At 46.6% G+C, this 19,029-nt stretch overlaps 1 protein-coding gene across 7 annotated transcripts in view; it reads left to right on the top strand.

The window, feature by feature from the left end:
• PARK2 (parkin RBR E3 ubiquitin protein ligase) overlaps positions 1 to 19,029 on the top strand; it is a 1,245,124-nt gene that overhangs the window by 1,188,370 nt on the left and 37,725 nt on the right. For all 7 annotated transcript variants that reach the window (XM_010836734.1, XM_010836732.1, XM_010836730.1 and 4 more), the window contains one exon: positions 16,662 to 16,745. In XM_010836734.1, coding sequence (XP_010835036.1) covers positions 16,662 to 16,745 — 84 coding nt within the window. The remainder of the gene's footprint in view (positions 1 to 16,661; positions 16,746 to 19,029) is intronic.

Below are 19,029 nucleotides of genomic sequence, written 5' to 3'. Positions count from 1 at the left end.
ACACGACTAGCAACTTCACTTTCACTTTTCACTTTCATGCATTGGAGAAGGCAATGGCAACCCACTCCAGTGTTCTTGCCTGGAGAATCCCATGGACAGGGGAGCCTGGTGGGCTGCCGTCTATGGAGTTGCACAGAGTCGGACACGACTGAAGCGACTTAGCAGCAGCAGCAGCAGCAGAGTAAGGGTTGGACACGACTAGCAACTTCACTTTCACTTTTCACTTTCATGCATTGGAGAAGGAAATGGCAACCCACTCCAGTGTTCTTGCCTGGAGAATCCCATGGACAGGGGAGCCTGGTGGGCTGCCGTCTATGGGGTCGCACAGAGTCAGACACGACTGAAGCGACTTAGCAGTAGCAGTGGCAGTCCGCCACCTCATCTTGTCCTACTCACTACACCATATGCAAGGTGCTCTGCTTCTTTTTGTCCTGGTACTTCAGCTGGCCAGGTAGTCCTCAACCTAGAGAGTTCTAGAACCACTCTGTCACACACAGAAGCCATCAGCCCTGTGAGGCAGCTGAGTGACTGGAAGCATGGAAGTCACCAGCCCTGTGAGGTAGGTAGTTGAGTGTCCGGAAGGCAGCTGTCTAAATTGAGATGATGTGAGCCTTAATTACACATGAAACTTCAAAGACTCCATGAGAAAAATGTAAAGTAACAACACCTTTTATGTTGGCCACATGTTGAAAATGTGCCTTGGCTAAATTGGTTTAAAAGTGAAAGTCACTCAGTCATGTCTGACTCTTTTCGACCCCATGGACTGTACAGTACATGGAATTCTCCAGATCAGAATACTGGAGTGGGTAGCTATTCCCTTCTCCAGGGGATCTTCGTAACCCAGGAATCGAACCCAGCTCTTCCAAATTGTAGGCAGATTCTTTACCAGTTGAGCCACCAGGGAACCTGATATGTCCATATTGGGCTAAATAAGATATTAAAATTTATTTCACCTGTTTCTTTTTATTTTGAGCTTCCCAGGTAAAGAACCCACCTGCCAATGCAGGAGACATAAGAGACATGGGTTCAGTCCCTGGGTGGGGAAGATCCCCTGGAGGAAGGCATGGCAACCCACTGCAGTATTCTTGCCTGGAGAATCCCATGGGCAGAGGAGCCTGGTGGGCTACAGACCATAGTGTTGCAAAGAGTTGGACAAGACTGAAGTGACTTCCAGGAGTCATGTATGGATGTGAGAACTGGACTATAAAGAAAGCTGAGTGCTGAAGAATTGATGTTTTTGAACTGTGGTGTTGGAGAAGACTCTTGAGAGTCCCTTGGACTGCAAGGAGATTCAACCAGTCCATCCTAAAGGAAATCAGTCCTGAATATTCATTGAAAGGACTGATGTTGAAGCTGAAACTCCAATACTTTGGCCACCTGGTGTGAAGAACTGACTCGTTGGAAAAGACCCTGATGCTGGGAAAGATTGAAGGCAGAAGGGGATGACAGAGGATGAGATGGTTGGATGGCATCACCAACTTGATGGACATGAGTTTGAGCAAGCTCCAGGAGTTGGTGATGGACAGGGAGGCCTGGTGTGCTGCAGTCCATGGGGTCACAAGGAGTCGGACACGACTGGGAGACTGAACTGAACTGAACTTAAGTGACTCAGCATGCATGCAGTGCGGCTACTAAGACACTTAAAGTTGCTCCTGTGTAGGCTCTGTTCTACTGTGTCCTTTTGCCAATGGTTTCCAAATCAGAAAGACTGAAATGCTGCAGAATTACACTGGCAGAGTCTGTTCCTGCTGCGTTTGATTAGCAATGCCATCCCACTGGCCAAAACTGATTTTCTGCGTGATGGTTTTCTTCCACCGCCTGTGTCTGACTCTAATTAGCGGGCTGTGGGTGCTGAGGCTTTCCGGCTCCCTGGGGCTCCCAGCCTGACTCAGTTTGCCTGCTATAGCCCCTGCTCCCACCCCAGCCATTCAACCAGAACCCACGGCCTCCGCAGAGCCTTGCCTCCCACCCTGAGCCTCCCTCTACCTCCAGTCCCACCCCCACCTCTCCTCCTCACTTCAGCACCTCCTACTCAGTGGTCTAGAGTGAAAGGATCCACCTTCCTCCCCGAAAGCCCCCAGAACTTGCACTGTCCCAAACCTGGAGCAAGTACCGTTCAGGGACCCATCATCTGACCAAACTCAACTGGGTCTCAATTTACTCTCCACTTCCTCCTGGAGACCTAGCCTGACTGCCCAGGCTAGTGGGTGCTCATATCTTATGCTTCTCCCAACCTTGTCCTCTGTGACAGGATACAGCTAAGCATAAAGTCAGTGAGGTCAAGAAGAAGGCCCTGCGTGGCACCAGGCACATAATACGTTCTCAATAAATACTCATTGGCTGGAGGGAGGGCTGGGTAGAGAGACGGAGTAAAGGAGGGAGGGGTGATCTGTGATTCATGTGAGACTGGAAATGTATACATCTGTGTATGTCCTCAGGATGCCTGGCTCACAGTGCGTGTGCTCAGTACTTCTGAATGAATGAATGAGCTCGAGCAGGCCTTCTGACCTGCAGTGTGCACACAGGTCATCATGGACCTCATTAAATGCAGGTTCTTCAGCATGTCTGGGTGGGGCCTGAGATTCTGCCTTGGGCTTCTAGGTGATACCGAGCCCTCTGGTCTGGGGCCACAGTTAAAGTCCCAAGGAGCCAAAGGCTGGGGCTGTGACATCAGCTGGGTCCTCAGCGTGTCTGGGCTTCCTTTGCTTCATGTGTCATCTCTTGACTGACAATGGCTGTTCCAGCCTCCTCCATCCTTACCTCTCCTCTTTCTCTTGCCTCCAGAAGAGTAACTAATTAGCTGGCATCACACTAATGAGATGTAACCTCCTTCAAACAACCTTCTCATCAGCAAGTTGCCACCCCTGGAGTCTGCCTTCCCACAAGCTGCAAATCTGCTGTGTCCCATGAAGCCACAACTCTGGAGTGTTTAGGTCTTCCTGGCCTTGACTTTCTCCAGGGTCTTCCTCCCACCCTTATTCCGCTTCGTTCTAGCATCTTCATTCTTTTTCCTTTTCTTTTTCTGGTTTCAAACCAATCCAAACCCCTCTGTGATGAAGCCTTCCCCTCTCCCTCAGCCCTGTGATCTTAGCTTCTGAACTCAGCTACAGATTGCATAACTGAATTTAAAAAAATGTCTTGGTGCCATCCTCCTGCTCCTTGGGCCAACCTCCAGTGGCTGGATCCTGCTGAACCTGGGCTCTCCCCATGCTTCTCGAGAGTTTAGAGTTTTCCAGCTCCTACCACTCATTCATTTTACAGATGTCTGTCCAGCGTGCCTACGTGACAACTGCTGTGTTAGCCCTGGCATTAATGAGTAGTTCTGGGAGGGTGTGAGGTCAGTGCTTAGCGTTTTGGGATAACTGGGTGTTCTCTGAATGAAGAAAGCAGGGATGGAGGAGGGCTGGACCCAGGATCCCCTACTCTGTCCCTCAGTTTAACTCTTTGAACTTCTGCTCTTTCATCCCAGTCTTCTTTTCCATAATAATCACATGGGATTTGTGTTGGTGTGAATTTAAAGTGACGGCATCCAAACCAGCTGGGAACGTGCAGCGGGCAGCACCATAACTTAGAAGGGAGGTTGGGAATGGGGAGATGGGGAAAGTGGAAGCAGTGACAGATTTTATTTTCCTGGGCGCCAAAATCACCGTGGACAGTAACTGCAGCCATGAAATTAAAAGACACTTGCTCCTTGGAAGAAAAGCTATTGCAAACTTAGACAGTGTATTAAAAAGCAGAGACATCACTTAGCCAACAAAGATCCATCTAGTCAAAGCTATGGTTTTTCCAGTAGTCACGTACAGATGTGAGAGCTGGACTATCGAGAAAGCTAAGCACCAAAGAACTGATGCTTTTGAACTGTGGTGTTGGAGAAGAGTCTTGAGAGTCCCTTGGACTGCAAGGAGATCAAACCCATCCTAAAGGAAATCTTCCCTGAATATTTACTGTTGCTAAAGCTGAAACTCCAAACTTTGGCCACCTGATGCCAAGAGCCGACTCACTGGAAAAGACCATGATGCCGGGAATGATTTAAGGTAAAAGAAGGGGGCAGCAGAGGATGAGATGGTTAGATAGCATCACCGACTCAATGGACATGAATTTGATCAAACTCTGAGAGAGAGTGCACGACAGAGGAGCCTGGCGTGCTGCAGCCCACGGGGACACAACTTGGTAACTGAACAACAACAGCAAAGCAAAGAGGAATTAGCCTGGTGTTAGAACCACTGCCTAAGGAGGGAATGGAATGTGAAGGACAGAAAAGTAAATGCCACTGCTGCCAAACACCAGCCCACCCAGGGCTCAGCTCTGGCGGTTTCTGCAGACTTGCATCCCCTGGACACTCCAGCACACAACCCGGGGCTGTTGTCCTCCACCTCTTGTTCTCCACGGTCTCTCCAGCCTTGAGCTGGGAGCCTGGTATGCGCCAGACAGACAGAGATCACCTACTATGTTCCAGATACGTTCCAGACGTTGAATCTGGGGAAACACGGATGAGTGAGATCCAAGTCCTCTTGGTTCGGGTTTCCCTGGTGGCTCATCGGTAAAGAATCTGCCTGCGGTGCAGAAGACGCACGTTCGACCCCTGGATCGGAATATCCTCTGGAGGAGGACATAGTAACCCACTCCAGTGTTGTTGCCTGGAGGATCCCCATGGACAGAGGAGTCTGGCGGGCTGCAGTCCATGGGGCCACCAAGAGTCGGACACGACTGAAGTTATTGAGCAAATCTTTGAGATAAATATTCAATATTTAATAGAGGACTATAAGAAAGAGACAGTCCTGGAGAGAAAATACCCTGCCATTTTTTTGGCTGAGGCTATGGGGAGTGGGCGGAAGTGGGTATACTCTCAGGGCACCTATAAAACTGCCCAACACACAGGCAAGGATTGCTATATAATTTTGATTGATTTATCTATCACTGACAAGCTGCAAAACCTCCCGAGACAAGCATCTCTAAGATGTGCCAGTGGGAGTGCCGCCAACACTGCCGGCCCCTTTCCAAGGCTGACCCTGCCCAGAGCTGCCCGGGGTCGGCCCCAGGTGTTCAAGGGAAATATCCAGCTCCCCTGCCACGCCAGCAAGCAGAAGGATGCCCACGGGCACATGGGACAAATTGGGCTCAAGCTGCCATATGGCCTGGATTTCACATTTTGACTGGCAGAGTATAATCGTTTTTACAGAGTCTAGTGTCTTGCTACAGATTGTAAATGATAAGGTCACAAGGATTAGAGACCAGTTAAAAAATTATAGAAGACATATGCTGTGCATTTTACTAATGAATGGCCATATTCAAGCATGTTCACTAATTAATGGCAATATTTGAATGGGCCCCACTAATGAATGGCAATATTTGAAAGTGGTGCTGAATGTGATACTCTGAGACCAGTGCTCCGTCTCCTGAAGGAGCCAAATGCTCCATAAGGCCTGGGAAATGCTGATTGGAAAGCAGAATTGAGCCGGCCTTGCAAGATGTTAGAGGGAGTTTCCAGTTAGATGCAGAAATTCGCCCACCAAGAAGTTTGTTGGAAGGAACACGGATGCTGTGAACGTCATCAGCAAAGACACACAAGGGTCCCAGTTGGCAGGCCAATCCGACCTTAGCCTTCAGAGACAAGGGGAGCCGTGAAGGGAGAGAGGGAGCTGGGGAGGATGATGGTGGGGCAGGCACCACGGGAATGCTTCTTTGAAATGGTTACAGCAAGAGAGGGTGAGACGGGAAGTGTGGGGCTCAGGGAGAGGAGTCACTGCCATCGGTCGCACCTGTCACACTGCCCCAGGGCCCCTGCCCTGTCCTGGCTGACGTCCTGGCAGCGGCGCTGAGTCTGTTCAGCTCAGGGTTAAGGCCCAGGACACAGCAGGGGCATCTGAACCTGCCGCTCCCGTGTCTCCTGTTTCTTTCTCCCTCAGCTGGACCTCCAGTTTGTTGGCCATCAGTTGTTTAAAACCACCAAAGCAAAAATTCACTTAGAATCCTTTTCTCGGCAGCAGGATGGAATCAGGACAGTCTGAACAAGTTGGTGACAGGCTCCGAGCACCTTGTTTCAGAGCCCAGGTCTGGGGGGAGACAGGGAAACAAGCAATGGAGGGCCAGCCGCAGCTCACGCTTGACCCCGGTTCAGCCTTCTGGACAAGGCTCAGAAGTGACTCGAAGCTATTTCTCCATCCAGGAAGGTGTCTTTGCAGAAATCCAATGTGGGTGAAGCAGGTTTTAGAGTTAGAGATTCTCTTGTGGCCTTGTTGGGTTTGACGCAGGCCCTGATGGTTGACACGGCGCCCTGGAGAGGACCGGGGCAAGCCCTCTCTCACACACTTGGCTGTTGGACCCGGGACCAGCGCACCCTCCACCGAGATCAGGCTCGCAGAAGCAGTCAAAATATGAACGTCGCACACCCTTTGATCCAGCTATGTCACTTCTGGAAACTCACCCTGCAGGTCTCCTCTCGGATGTGCAAAATGACCTGTGGAGAAGGACACGCCCCACGGCTTTGCTTATCATGGCAAAATACTGGAAAGGACCTAAATGCTCATCCGTGGGGGCTGCTTGAATTCATTCATAAATGTGTGAGTTAAGATACGTCTGTCGACTTGACTATCGTGTGGCCGTTGAGGAAGATTTCAGCTCTTCAGGGCCGCTTGGCAGGTGCTGATACAGGACAGGCTGTGAGTGTATGACATGGAAAGTGAGGGGGAGAGCCTGTTGCCTAAAGCAATACTCTGTGCTGCTTTTAGTCTCAAAATAGCGTTCATTTATGCAGGTGACAGCGATTGTCTCTGGGGAGTTTGGTAAGCTGACCAAGGAGGAAGGGAGACGTTTTTTTTTTTTACTATTTGCCTTTTGCATCTTTTAAATTTGTGCTGTGTGCATTATCCACTCAAAAAATACATAAACTACTTTTTAAAACTCAGACCATGTGAATTATGTCCCAATAAAGCTGTTTTTGAAAACATTTTTAAGTTTGAAAACACAAGAATATCTTTTTACAATTTTTTTAAAATTATGAAACTATGATAACACATTTACAAGAGGCTTGGAAAATACTGAACAAAGTTATATACATTTATAAATATATAAATTATAAATTTATAAATATATAAAGTTATATATTACATTTATTTTTTAAGTAGATAAATGAAGATTTTTAGTTGGAGATTCAATATCAAACTCTCAAAAATTAATAGAATGAATATACAGAGAAGTAGAAGGATATAATAGACCTGAAAAGCACTTTGAACCAATTAAGCATAACTATTTATACAATTTTCAACATATGATTTATACAATTTTCACACAACAGTAAGGAAAAACTATAAATAGCTTAAAGAAGAAACCAAGTTCAGATGCTTTTGTCTATAATCATACCGTGGACGCCTCAGTTCCCGGCAGTGTCATCCCCAGGAGCCCCACCCTCACTGTTGGAAGCATTTATCAGGCTCTTCTCTTAATTTAAGGTTCCAAGGTCAGTCCTGTTGAAAGTAGCCTGGAAGATATGGTCTCTTATAGTGTGAGCTCATCTTCTCTAATAGGTTCCGAGACAGATGGTGATAAAGTTTCCCATTAGATGGTACTCACGGTAATCGTATAAATTAAGACTCTGTACAACCTAAAGACTGAATGGATACATACTTGTACTTGATGACCTCATGATGCTACTGGAAAAAAAAAAAAAGAATTTTCAGGGTTCTTTTAAGAGCTCCCGTGAATAGAAATTAAACCAAGGAAAGTAAGGGGCTTTTCATGTAGCAAACCTAAAACAAAAATAATTCAGGGGACGGGGCGAGGGGAGAGGGCGTAGAAGTGACAGCACTTGGTGGGAATCGAGATGGCATCGTCGACCCACCCTTGAGGAGCTGGATAGAACTTGAAAAAGACAAAAGAACTCAGCTACTGAGCTATATTCAGTTTCCTTGAAGTTATTTATTTTTAGCCGTCTGGAGATGGCGCGTAAAGGATCGTCTTAGTCTGTTTGCATTTAGAGCGTGGCCCAGTTTACAGCTGCTTCCCACCATGAAATTCTGTGATTTTAAAATGTTGTGGACTTGAAAGGAAATAACCTGACATTCTTCCTTTCAGAATTGTGCTTTAGCAAGTTAGACTCTTAACACCATTTCTGTTCTATGGCACCGTCTTGTCAGAACCAGTTTTGCATATATGGGCATCTAGTCGCCCCACAGGGAGCCTGGCTCTTTCGATGGACTATTTTTAATACACTGGGGCCGAATCTCTTATATCACTGCTGCCATCTTCTGGAAAGTCAGACGCCTAGAAGAACAATATTTTATCTATTCCCAGAGAAGGACAAACGTGTGCTTCATAGTTTTGATGTTTCTCTTGACTACAGTAAGGGGTCCTGAGATGGCATTTGATGTTCTCCTGCTCTTTTAACACAGAACTTCAGAGCTGTGGAAGAAAAATAAATAATAATAAGCATAATAAAATGCTTTTATAATAGATGATGTCGTGATAGAAAACACGTGCAAAGAACTTTGGGCATTCATATAGAGACATTTCAACTTGGAGGACCAAACCCTTATTTCGAGGGTCATCACTTACAGGTATTGACTGGCTCTCAACTTTATTGATCAGCAGCCACTTGAAAATTTTGATAGCACTGGAGGCTGTTCGTTTGATTCCTTTTTATGCTTCCAAAGAGAAAATATACATACATCTCCTTTTGAATGTCTCCATTATGAGCATATGGGAGATCAAGCTCAAGCATCAATCAAACGACTTGTCTACTGACATGATACTGAAAGATAAAGTGATGGGCGGTTCATTTAGCTGTAAGATAGTACGGGATTTCCTGAGAGGACTGGCAGTGAGGATACCTCTGCACGTACAGGAAGAAGAAGAGGTCAGTATCCCCTCTCTCTGCCGCAGTCATGGCGAGTTGACAAGCCTGGCACTTCCCAGGAGGTCCTCAGTTTCACTCGGGGCCTCACAGAACCACAGCAGTTATTAGTACACTGGGAATTACTTTAATTAACAAGGTGCTTAATTATCACCTTACTTTTCTGTAGAATATTTTTGTGTATAAAACATCGTAACTCCATGAGAAAACCATTTCTCATGTTTACTGTACGCCAGAAACTGGATGAGGTCTTAGTTATCTATTATTTCTTCTTTACAGATGCAAAAAAACTAAAGTAAAGAGATGTTAGGATCACACGGATAATAAATGGTAGAAAAGAGTCTCTGACTCAAGGTCTCTCAGGCTTCAGAGGCTTTACTTTTAAACACTAAATTGTATCTGATTTTTTTAATATATAAATATCGCTATATGATTTCATGAATTACAATATGCTATTCTCTTACATATTGTCCAGGTCCAAGTTTTCATTCATTTCAAAAGTAAATACTCAACACATTCTAATTTCAAGACAGATATATGACTTGAATGTTAAGAACAGTTTGGCTATTTCTTACTAGGAAAAAAAAGTTTATCTCATTGGACTTATCCCTAATTGAATAGTTGTTTTAAAATTGTATATTTTAGGACTCCCCTGGCAGTCCAGTGGTTAAGACTCCATGCTCCACCGCAGGGGGCACAGGTTCGATTCCTGGTTGGGGAACTAAGATCCTGTTACGCTGCATGGCATGGCCAAAAAACTTTAAAAAAAATTGTATGCTTCATTTTAGGCATCTAGAATGAGCTAATTACTATAGTTACGTGAGAACCTTGCCCTCAACTTCCCAGGCAGCTACTCCAAAGAGAAAAATGTATTGGATCACCAAGTTCATTGTCAAATAAAGGGAAGCCATCATGTTGTTGGGTGTGATTAACTTGCTCCTGCTGTTATATTCTAAGATGCATCATCCCGTGGGTAGCAAACTCTGGGAAACAGTGAAGAACAGAGAAGCCTGGCATACTGCAGCCCGTGGGGTCGAACAGAGTCGGACGTGACGTGGCGACTGGACAACAGCAAAAAACAACAATAGGAGGTCTCTAGTATATATTTATATGTGAGTGAAGTGAAAGTCACTCAGTCCTGTCAGACTCTTTGTGACCCCATGGACCATACAGTCCATAGAATTCGCCAGGCCAGAATACTGGAGCAGGTAGGCTTTCCCTTCTCCAGGGGATCTCCCCAACCCAGGGATCGAACCCAGGTCTCCCACGTTGCAGGCGGATTCTTTACCAGCTGAGCCACAAGGGAAGCCCTGTGTATATGTAGATATCTATATATCTAATACACCTACATCTATATAGACAGAGAGAGCTTGATCACAAGGAACTGGCTTATGTGGTTATGGGGCTGGCCAGGCAAGTCCTAAATCCATAGAGCAGGCTGCAAGGAAGGGCAGGCTGGAACTCGGTTGTCCACAGGTGAACTCTCTTCTTGAGGAAGCTTCAGTTCTGCTCCTAAAAACTTTCAATTGATGGAATCAGTCCTATCCAGATTACCTAGGACCATCTCCCTTCCTTAAGGTAAAGTGACTATTGGTCTTACCTACAAAATACCTACCCTGAGAAACCTAGATTAGTGCTTGGCTGAATAACTGGGCACTAGAAACGGCAAACCACTCCAGTGTTGTTGCCTGGAAAATCCCATGGACAGAGGAGCCTAGCAGGCTACAGTCCATGGGATTGCAAGAGTCGGACACGGCTCAGCAACTAAACCACCACCACCATAGTCTAGCCGAGTGGACACATGAAACTAACATCACAGACACTAAGATAATACAGCCCATATGTATCGGTTTTTAATCAAATTTCATAAGGGGATAGAGTTTAGAAAATCAATAGAGTAAGTATTATTACTGTTAAGATTTTTTTTTAAGCTTTAAAGATTCTATTTTTAAAAAACTGCAGAAATTGTTGGCATTTGTCAGATCTATCTCTAAAGAAAATAACCCAGGAAAAGTATACAATGTAAATGGGTGGTAGTCGATTCTATTAGTGTTTACTCATAAGGCATCTTAAAAGAGCCTCAGCAAAAGTGAGCCCACAGTTAATCACTAATAAGCCCCTGGGGAAATTGTGGCCGTCGACACTATTGGTAAAGCCAGATCTATGTGCCCTAGAAAGGAGACAGGTAAGTCGGTAGAAAGACTGTGAAAATACTACAGTCAGATTTGCTTCCTCCTCAAGCTCTTTGGAAATACCTGTGCCCTGGGAGTTTTTGCAAACAAACCCGAAATATGATTTCAAGGAATCCTATGTCTGCCTAAGCCAGAATTCCCCAAACTTCCTCTGTTCACCTTGCCCTTTGTGGCTGCTTCTCCTGGTGCTTCTAGGCCATAAGAAATGCCTAACAGTTCTGTTTATTAAATATTTAGGTCCAAATAACATAGTAAGAATTAATATCTTAACAACTTAATAGCCATTTGAAAAAACAGTTCATATAAATTGAAAGAAAAAAATGTATTTATTTCATTCTTAAATAACTACATCTCCTGGTCCAAAGAAATGTTCACCTGTCTTTCTTATCACACAGTAACCTCCAAAAATCCTGCTTTGCAAAAACAGGATGTCATCAAAAGAGCAGTACAATGTACATTAATGCCATGAGTTAGTAATTCAGAGTCCCACAGATGCCAAGCATCACTGTGCTTTTCCTCAAAAATGTAAATAATCCCACCACACCTCTGTGAATTTGTTGTGGCATCCCAGGGCTCCTTGCTACACAGTTTGAGAAACGAAGGCCTAAGCATTTGTTCAAGCACCTAGTTGACAGTCTTCTATATAATTAAATTAAAAACCTGAAGATATTTTTTAGATCAAACCAGACCTTCTAATTATGTCCTCATTTTGTATGAGACAGATTTGAGTTATTTAACTAGAAAGCCAAAGGCACGATGTAGCTAAACTTAAGTTATACTCTCTGAATAAGAGCAAATTAGCAAGTGCATTCATGCTAAATCATCACCAGCACATTCTTCAAGCTTTTGCTTGCCTTTTGCCATACTGAAGCGGTGAGGGTTTAATTTTTATATGCGCTTTCTTTTCCGTTTTTTTTTTTAATACTCTATTCTTTGTAGCACTGGTAGGAAAGGGAATTTAATGTCTTTGTGTCAGGAAAGCCCTATTTATTCTGACAAAATGATCAACCTCCAGGGTGTTCCTCTACCATGAAACTGGTTTTATATCTCACCCACGAGCTAATAAGATGTGAAGCGTTTTCCCTGTCACGCCAAGAGATCAGACTTGCTTCCATGGAAAGCGCTGGGCTGAGATCATACAGTGAGCTCTTCTCAATGAGTGAACCACACAGCTCACAGTTTTTCTACACAAGAGCAGAGTGATGGGTCTGAGGCAAACCCAGATGAGCAGATACGTTAAAAAAAATAAAAGAAAAACTTTAAGAAGGAACTCTAGGATCCAACCTGTTCACTGTTCGCTGCATTAGCTTTCAGTTCAGGGAAAGTTAAAATGTCAGAAGTGAAAGCCTGGTGGTCTTGGTGCTTTGTGTAAACACGAGCTGACACACCCCCCTCTCCCACCAAGATGAACCTTTGAGGAACGCTTACGTCCCACAAAAGGCGGGCTCAGTCTCTTTGCTGTGAGAAGAAATAAGAAGGCTAAAAGACTCTGAAAGTGTTGGCTCGGAAGCCAGATGGTGACATCTGTAGAGGAGGCCTCTTCCTCATAAAATACTTGTTCTTCTTGTTTGTTATGCCCTGACATTAAAATTATTTTCAGATGAGTTGTTGAAACAAGAAAGTGACCGTGGGGAGGGTAGGAGGGAGCAGGGAACCTGTTTCTGGAAAAGACAACGTGAAAAAAACCGTCCTGAAAAGGCTGTTATTTTGAGGTGAGGCAGAGTGGTGATGTGTTTGGGATGAAGCTGGGTTTTTCTAGATCCTGTTTGTTTGGGGGGTTATCAGTTCAACCTTCTTTTTGGCTGCATCAGGTCTTAGCCGCAGCTCAAGGGCCTCTCTCTAGTTGTGGCAAGTGGGCTTAGCTGCTTCACAGCATGTGGGATCTTACTTCCCCCACCAGGATCGAACCCGTGTCCCCTGCATTGGAAAGAGGATTCTGAACCACTGGACCACCAGGGAAGTCCCCAAATCAGTCTTATCTCAAGCAAAATTGAGTGAAATTTCTGGTTTATGCTCTAGTATATGAATTTGGGAGCTTTCCAGCCTCTGGAAATTCTTCGAGGCTTCCAGGAACACAGTGTCATTGCTGTATGGGCTTATCGATTGCCATGTAAAAAGCATCCCTAAACTTAGGGTTTAGAACAGTGACAGTCTGGTTCCTGCTTTGCTTTGTTTTGCCTTTACCCGCAAACCTGTAATTTGGACAGAGCCCTGTGCAAGCATTTGTCTCCAGTCCACGTGGGGTGAGCAGGGGGCAGGTCACCCAGACGCTGGAAGACCCAGGTGAAACACGGCTCAGACACCGGCCGGCAAGAGTGCTGTCGGCTGGGGGCCTCAGTTCCTCTCAATGCACGCCTCTCCATTGTGACTGGGCTTCAAGAGCAAATGTCCCAGGAGACAGAGAGTGGAAGCTGCCAGCTTTTGTGAGTTCAGTTCAGTAGCTCAGTTGTGTCTGATGCCTTGCAACCCCATGGACTGCAGCATGCCAGGGCCCCAATAGTGGCAGGCTGTCACTTCTACCAACTCTGGTCGAGGGGTCAGCACATCCAGATTTAGGCAGGAGGGGTATGGAGCCTGCCTCTCAAGCAGAGGAGTATCAGATCTCACTGGGCCTGTTCTCTAAAACCACCACCATTGCCCACACGCCATACTCGTTGACCGGCTCTCTTTTCTGCTGGAACATCTTCCCTGAATACAGCTTCTGCTGGGAGAGATGTTACTCCCCACGGAGTAAATTGAGTGGTTGTTGAAGGGAACCAGTTTTCTAGTGAAGGAACTCATCTCCCAGGTGGCACCAGTGGTAAAGGACCCCCTGCCAATGCAGGACACACAGGAGATGGAGGTTTGATCCCTGGGTTGGGAAGATCCCCTGGAGAAGGAAATGGCAACCAGCTGCAGTGTTCTTGCCTGGAGAATCCCATGGACAGAGGAGCCCGGTGGGCATAGAGTTGGACATGACTGAGCAGCCAACACTATCTAACTAACTCCTTCTCCAGCCGTGAAATAAGGACAGTGCCTGGCTGGCATCTCCTCAGAAAACACCGTGTGCCAGGCCTGCCTGTAGCCACTGAGCGTGTGTTTTATTTCAGCTACCTCTCGTGGCGCTCATGTGAGACAGTTATCATTGTCACCCTGTCTTCTCAGAGGAGGAAACCGAGGCCCAGGCTCCGAGGCCGCTCTTCCAAGGTGGTCTTGGTCGTCAAGGGGCGGGGCGATGGCTCCGGGGCGTCGCCGCGGAGCCCAGGCCCTCAGCCGCCGCAGCGCCTCCTAGCCGGCCGGGGCCGGGGAGGGGAGGCAGGCTGCAGGGCCGAGCGAGACCGGCCGGCGTGGGGGCAGGGGAAGCAGGCCGCAGGGCCGAGCGAGGCCCGCCGGCGTAAGCCAGCTTCCTTTTGCAGCATTCACGTCTCCAGCCTCCTCCTCAGTCAGTGAAAGGGGAGGACCATCGACTCCTAGGTCTCCTCCATCCTGAAGGGAGCGCTGAATGCTGACGGGAGCGCCGTCTCCGGGTGAGAGGCTTCACTTCAGCCACGCCTTAGCTTCCTGGGGCGCCACAGCGGGGCTACGACCACAGGAACGTATGTTCTCACAGTTCCTGAGGCCGGGGGTCCGAGAACGGGGGAGCAGGGGCGGTTTCTCGGAGACCTCTCTCCTCGGCTCGCAGATGGCCACCTTCTCCGACGTCCCTGGGGCAGGAGACCCCGGTTCGAGCCCTGGGTTGGGAAGATGCCCTGGAGGAGGGCATGGCAACCCACTCCGGTACTCTTGCCTGGAGAATCCCAGGGACAGAGGAGCCTGGCGGGCCACAGTCCCGTCAGATACGTCAGAGTGACTCACACTTCACGTTCCCTCACCCACACATGGTCGTCTCTCAGTCCCAGTGCCTGTCCTGATCGCCTTCTGTAAGGACACCAGTCCTATTGCACAATCCCACCCAAGGACCTCATTTTACCTTGCATGCGTGTGTGCTAAGACACTTCAGTCATGTCTGACTCTTTGCAACCCCATGGACTGTAGCCCATCAGGCTCCTCTGTCCATGGGATTCTCCAGGCAAGAATACTGGAGTGGGTTGCCATTTCCTTCTCCAGGGGATCTTCCCCAACCAGGCATTGAACCCACATCTCTGATGTCGCCAGCATTGGCAGGTATGTTCTTTAGCACTAGCACCACCTGAGAAACCCCATTTTATCTTACTTACCTCTTCAAAGGTCTTATCTCCAAACACAGTCACATTCTGAGGTGCCGGGAGTTAGGACTTCCACATATGAGTTTTGGCGGCACAGAATTCAACCCATGATGGCCCATTCTTCTTTCCACAGTAGGCTTTCAATACAAAAGTAAGACCTTTAACATGGATATATAAATCCTTTATTCAAGAAAACATATGCAGAATACATCATGCAAAATGCCAGGCTGGATGAAGCACAAGCTGGAAGACTCCCTGCACAAGATTGCAGGGAGAAATATCAATCACCTCAGATATGCAGATGACACCACCATTATGGCAGAGAGTGAAGAGGAAGTAAAGAGCCTCTTAATGAAAGTGAAAGAGGAGAGTGAAAAAGCTGGCTTAAAACGCAACACTCCAAAAGCTAAGATCATGGCATCGGGTTCCATCACTTCGTGGTAAATAGATGGAGAAACAATGGAAACAGTGCGAGACTTTATTTTCTTGCGCTCCAGAATCACTGCAGATGGTGCCTGTAGCCATGAAATTAAAAGACACTTGCTCCTTGGAAGAAAAGCTATGACCAACCTAGACACCATATTAAAAAGCTGAGATATTACTTTGCCAACAAACATCTGTCTAGTCAAGCTATAGTTTTTACAGTAGTCACATATGGATGTGAGAGTTGGTCCATAAAGAAAGCTGAGCACTGAAGAATTGATGCTTTTGAACTGTGGTGTTGGAGAAGACTCTTGAGAGTCCCTTGGACTGCAAAGAGATCCAACCAGTCCATCCTAAAGGAAATCAGTCCTGAATATTAATTGAAAGGACTGATGCTGAAGCTGAAACTCCCAATACTTTGGCCACCTGGTGTGAAGAACTGACTCATTGGAAAAGACCCTGATGCTGGGAAAGATTGAGGGCAAGAGAAGGGGATGACAGAGGATGAGATGGTTGGATGGCATCACCAACTTGATGGACATGAGTTTGAGCAAGCTCCAGGAATTAGTGATGGACAGGGAAGCCTGGAATACTACAGTCCATGGGGTCACAAAGAGTCAGACACAACTGAGGGACTGAACTGAACTGATGCAAGTAAATAAATATCAGATGTGAAATTCTTGGCTGAATTGTTTTCCTCATATGCTAACACCAGTAACACTTAACCATAGGTATTTCTTTGCATTGCTGTCTCTTCTTCTAGGCTAGAAACATTTTGAAGAGAGGAAATGTGACTCATTTTCAAAATGCTTCTGCGGTGCTTGGAACATTCTTTAGTAAAGAGTGAACAGTGTCATCAAAATAGGACTGTTTTTCCTCTTTGCGAAAGGTAGTTTGGCTCAGAAAGCATCACCAAGTCAGGGGCAGGAGTAGAGCAAGCTAGGGAAAGGAAAGCAGGCTGTGACCAAACGGGGCCCGCAAGCCCGCCTCTAACCTGCTTGTGTTCTCCCGCAGTTCGTCTTCTGCCGGGACTGTAAGGAACCGTACCACGAGGGTGACTGCGGCGCCGTGATTGAAGCCTCAGGAACAGTCACTCAGGTAATGCGCCCTCTTCCTTCCCCAGATCGGGGCTCAGGCTCTCGTCGGGGACAGGAGCTGGTTTCTGGAGATCACCAAAGGTTCCAATCTGAAAAAGAAAGGACCAGACTAGCAGCCTACGGCCATGGTAATGGGGCTCCAGCTCCCCAGTCATCAGTCCCTCCAGATGACACCTGTCCTCAGGGTACCACTGCAGACTTCCCAACGGTTATGTGTGGTGTGTTGGTTCTTCCACGGGAGTTGTTCCCCAGGGGCGAGTGGAGTAGGGATAAGGAGTCTAGCGTGATCGGAGGAGTCTTTAGAAAAGACATCAAGCAATTTAACAACCTCTGAATCAGGGAAATCAATACTAACTTCACATTATTTTTTTTTTAAGTGCCCTTGTTTAAAGTCTTTGGTGAGAACTCTCTCCATGAATGATGTGATAGAAGTATTATATGATGCAAAAATATCGTTGTTTCTTTAGCAATATTCTTACCAAACTCAGGTCCAGCTCCTCACTGCTGGAAAATCAATCCCTGAGAGGCAGCTGTTGGTAGAAAGGAAAATTGCTTTTGATCAGAAAGCCGGCAATCTGAGGAGATGGTGGACTCAGTGTCCCCCAGAAACCATCTCTGAAGAGTCTGCTCAGCCATGAAGGTTTTAAGGGGAAAAAGGGAAGTAGTATCGGTGAGTCACTGAGATGGGGGCTCAGAGTCATCGTCATCCCCCTGCGTGCAGGCTTGTTGACTTCTTGTGAGCTTTCTTTGGATGCTGTCTTGTTCACATAGCTTGTTCGAGAGATTACTAAACTCTGAGGAGATCTGGTCATATGCTAATTGCTTATTCATCATTCCCACTTCTTTGATCTATGGAAAGAACCAACAGGTTAGACAAGCTATTATATGATCAAAAGATCTGATAGGTGTGCTCCACCCTGGATGAACAGAGCTTAGGGGCACCTGGTTTAAAAGTTACAATGTAGCTTTGCTGCTGCTGCTGCTGCTAAGTCACTTCAGTCGTGTCCGACTCTGTGTGACCCCATAGACGGCAGGTTCCCCCGTCCCTGGGATTCTCCAGGCAAGAACACTGGAGTGGGTTGCCATTTCCTTCTAAACTGACAAGAAAAGGGGTTTCCTGCTGAGGGTGTCATCCTGCAAAGAGCTGTGCTATACCTCATTTCAGTCTTGATGAGGTAAAGCACGTGTTTACTGAGGCTGACTCTCTGAAGTGCTGTATCAGGCTTTAGGAAATGCAAATGTATTTTCTTTTATTTATTGATTATCACTCACTTTTGGAAAAGACCCTGATGCTGGGAAAGCTTGAGGGCGGGAAGAGAAGTGGGCGACAGAGGATGAGATGGTGGGATGGCATAACCAACTCAATGGATATGAGTTTGAGCAAACTCCAGGAGACACTGAAGGACAGGGAAGCTGCCGTCCATGGGGTCACAAAGAGTCAGACATGACTTAGTGACTGAACAACAACAATGATCGGCCAAACCTTAGGGGAAAGGAGTAAAAATTTCAACACACTTGATGAATTTGCTCATTATTTTTCTCCTGATAGAGACATTAAGAGGGGTATAAACATGAAATCTACCCAGATAAATCCTTTAGCCATTCTATTGACAGGAACCTCATCAATAGGCATAGAAGTTCCAGAACATTTTAATTTCAAAAGTTGAGAATGGTAAATATCAGAAGGTTCTAAAGCGCTTCCCTGTGGCTCAGCGATAATCCGCTTGCCAATGCAGGTGGCACGGATTCAATCCCTGATCTTTGAAGATCCCCATGCCTCAGGGCAGCTAAGTCTGTGCACACAGGTACTGAGCCTGAGTCCGCAAGCTGCAACTTCTGAAACCACGCGCTCTAAAGCCCCAGCTCTGCAACAAGAGCAGCCCCTGCAATGAGAAACTCTCACATCACACCTTAGAAAGGAGCCTGCATAGCAAAGAAACAGCAGAGCCAAAAAGAAATGAATGTTAACATTCTAAAAACAAAAAATGAAATAAAGCCTGTTTTTTAAAAAAATGCTCTAAAATGAGAGCATAAAGAAGTGAATCCCTATGAGATTCTGTGGAGGTTTCTACTCAATTTAAAGTAGCCATGGAAGCACAGTACATGAGCTCAGGGCTTCTCAGCAGCTCCTACTATGCTGGCCCGACCATGTTGGGAGCTTTAGGACTGGGCTGCCGTTCCTACAGCAGAGGCAGCACACGCCCTTTCTGTTGACTCATTTTAGCTCCAGGGCATTCGAATGCAAGCTCGCTGGGTCCAGAGGTCAGGAATAATAGTGTCCCTGA

Source organism: Bison bison, unplaced genomic scaffold (genome assembly GCF_000754665.1).
Source record: "Bison bison bison isolate TAMUID 2011002044 unplaced genomic scaffold, Bison_UMD1.0 scf7180017864065, whole genome shotgun sequence".
Classification (NCBI taxonomy): Eukaryota; Metazoa; Chordata; class Mammalia; order Artiodactyla; family Bovidae; genus Bison; species Bison bison.
Note: the sequence above shows the minus strand (reverse complement) of the source record. Positions and strands in the feature narration are given on the sequence as shown.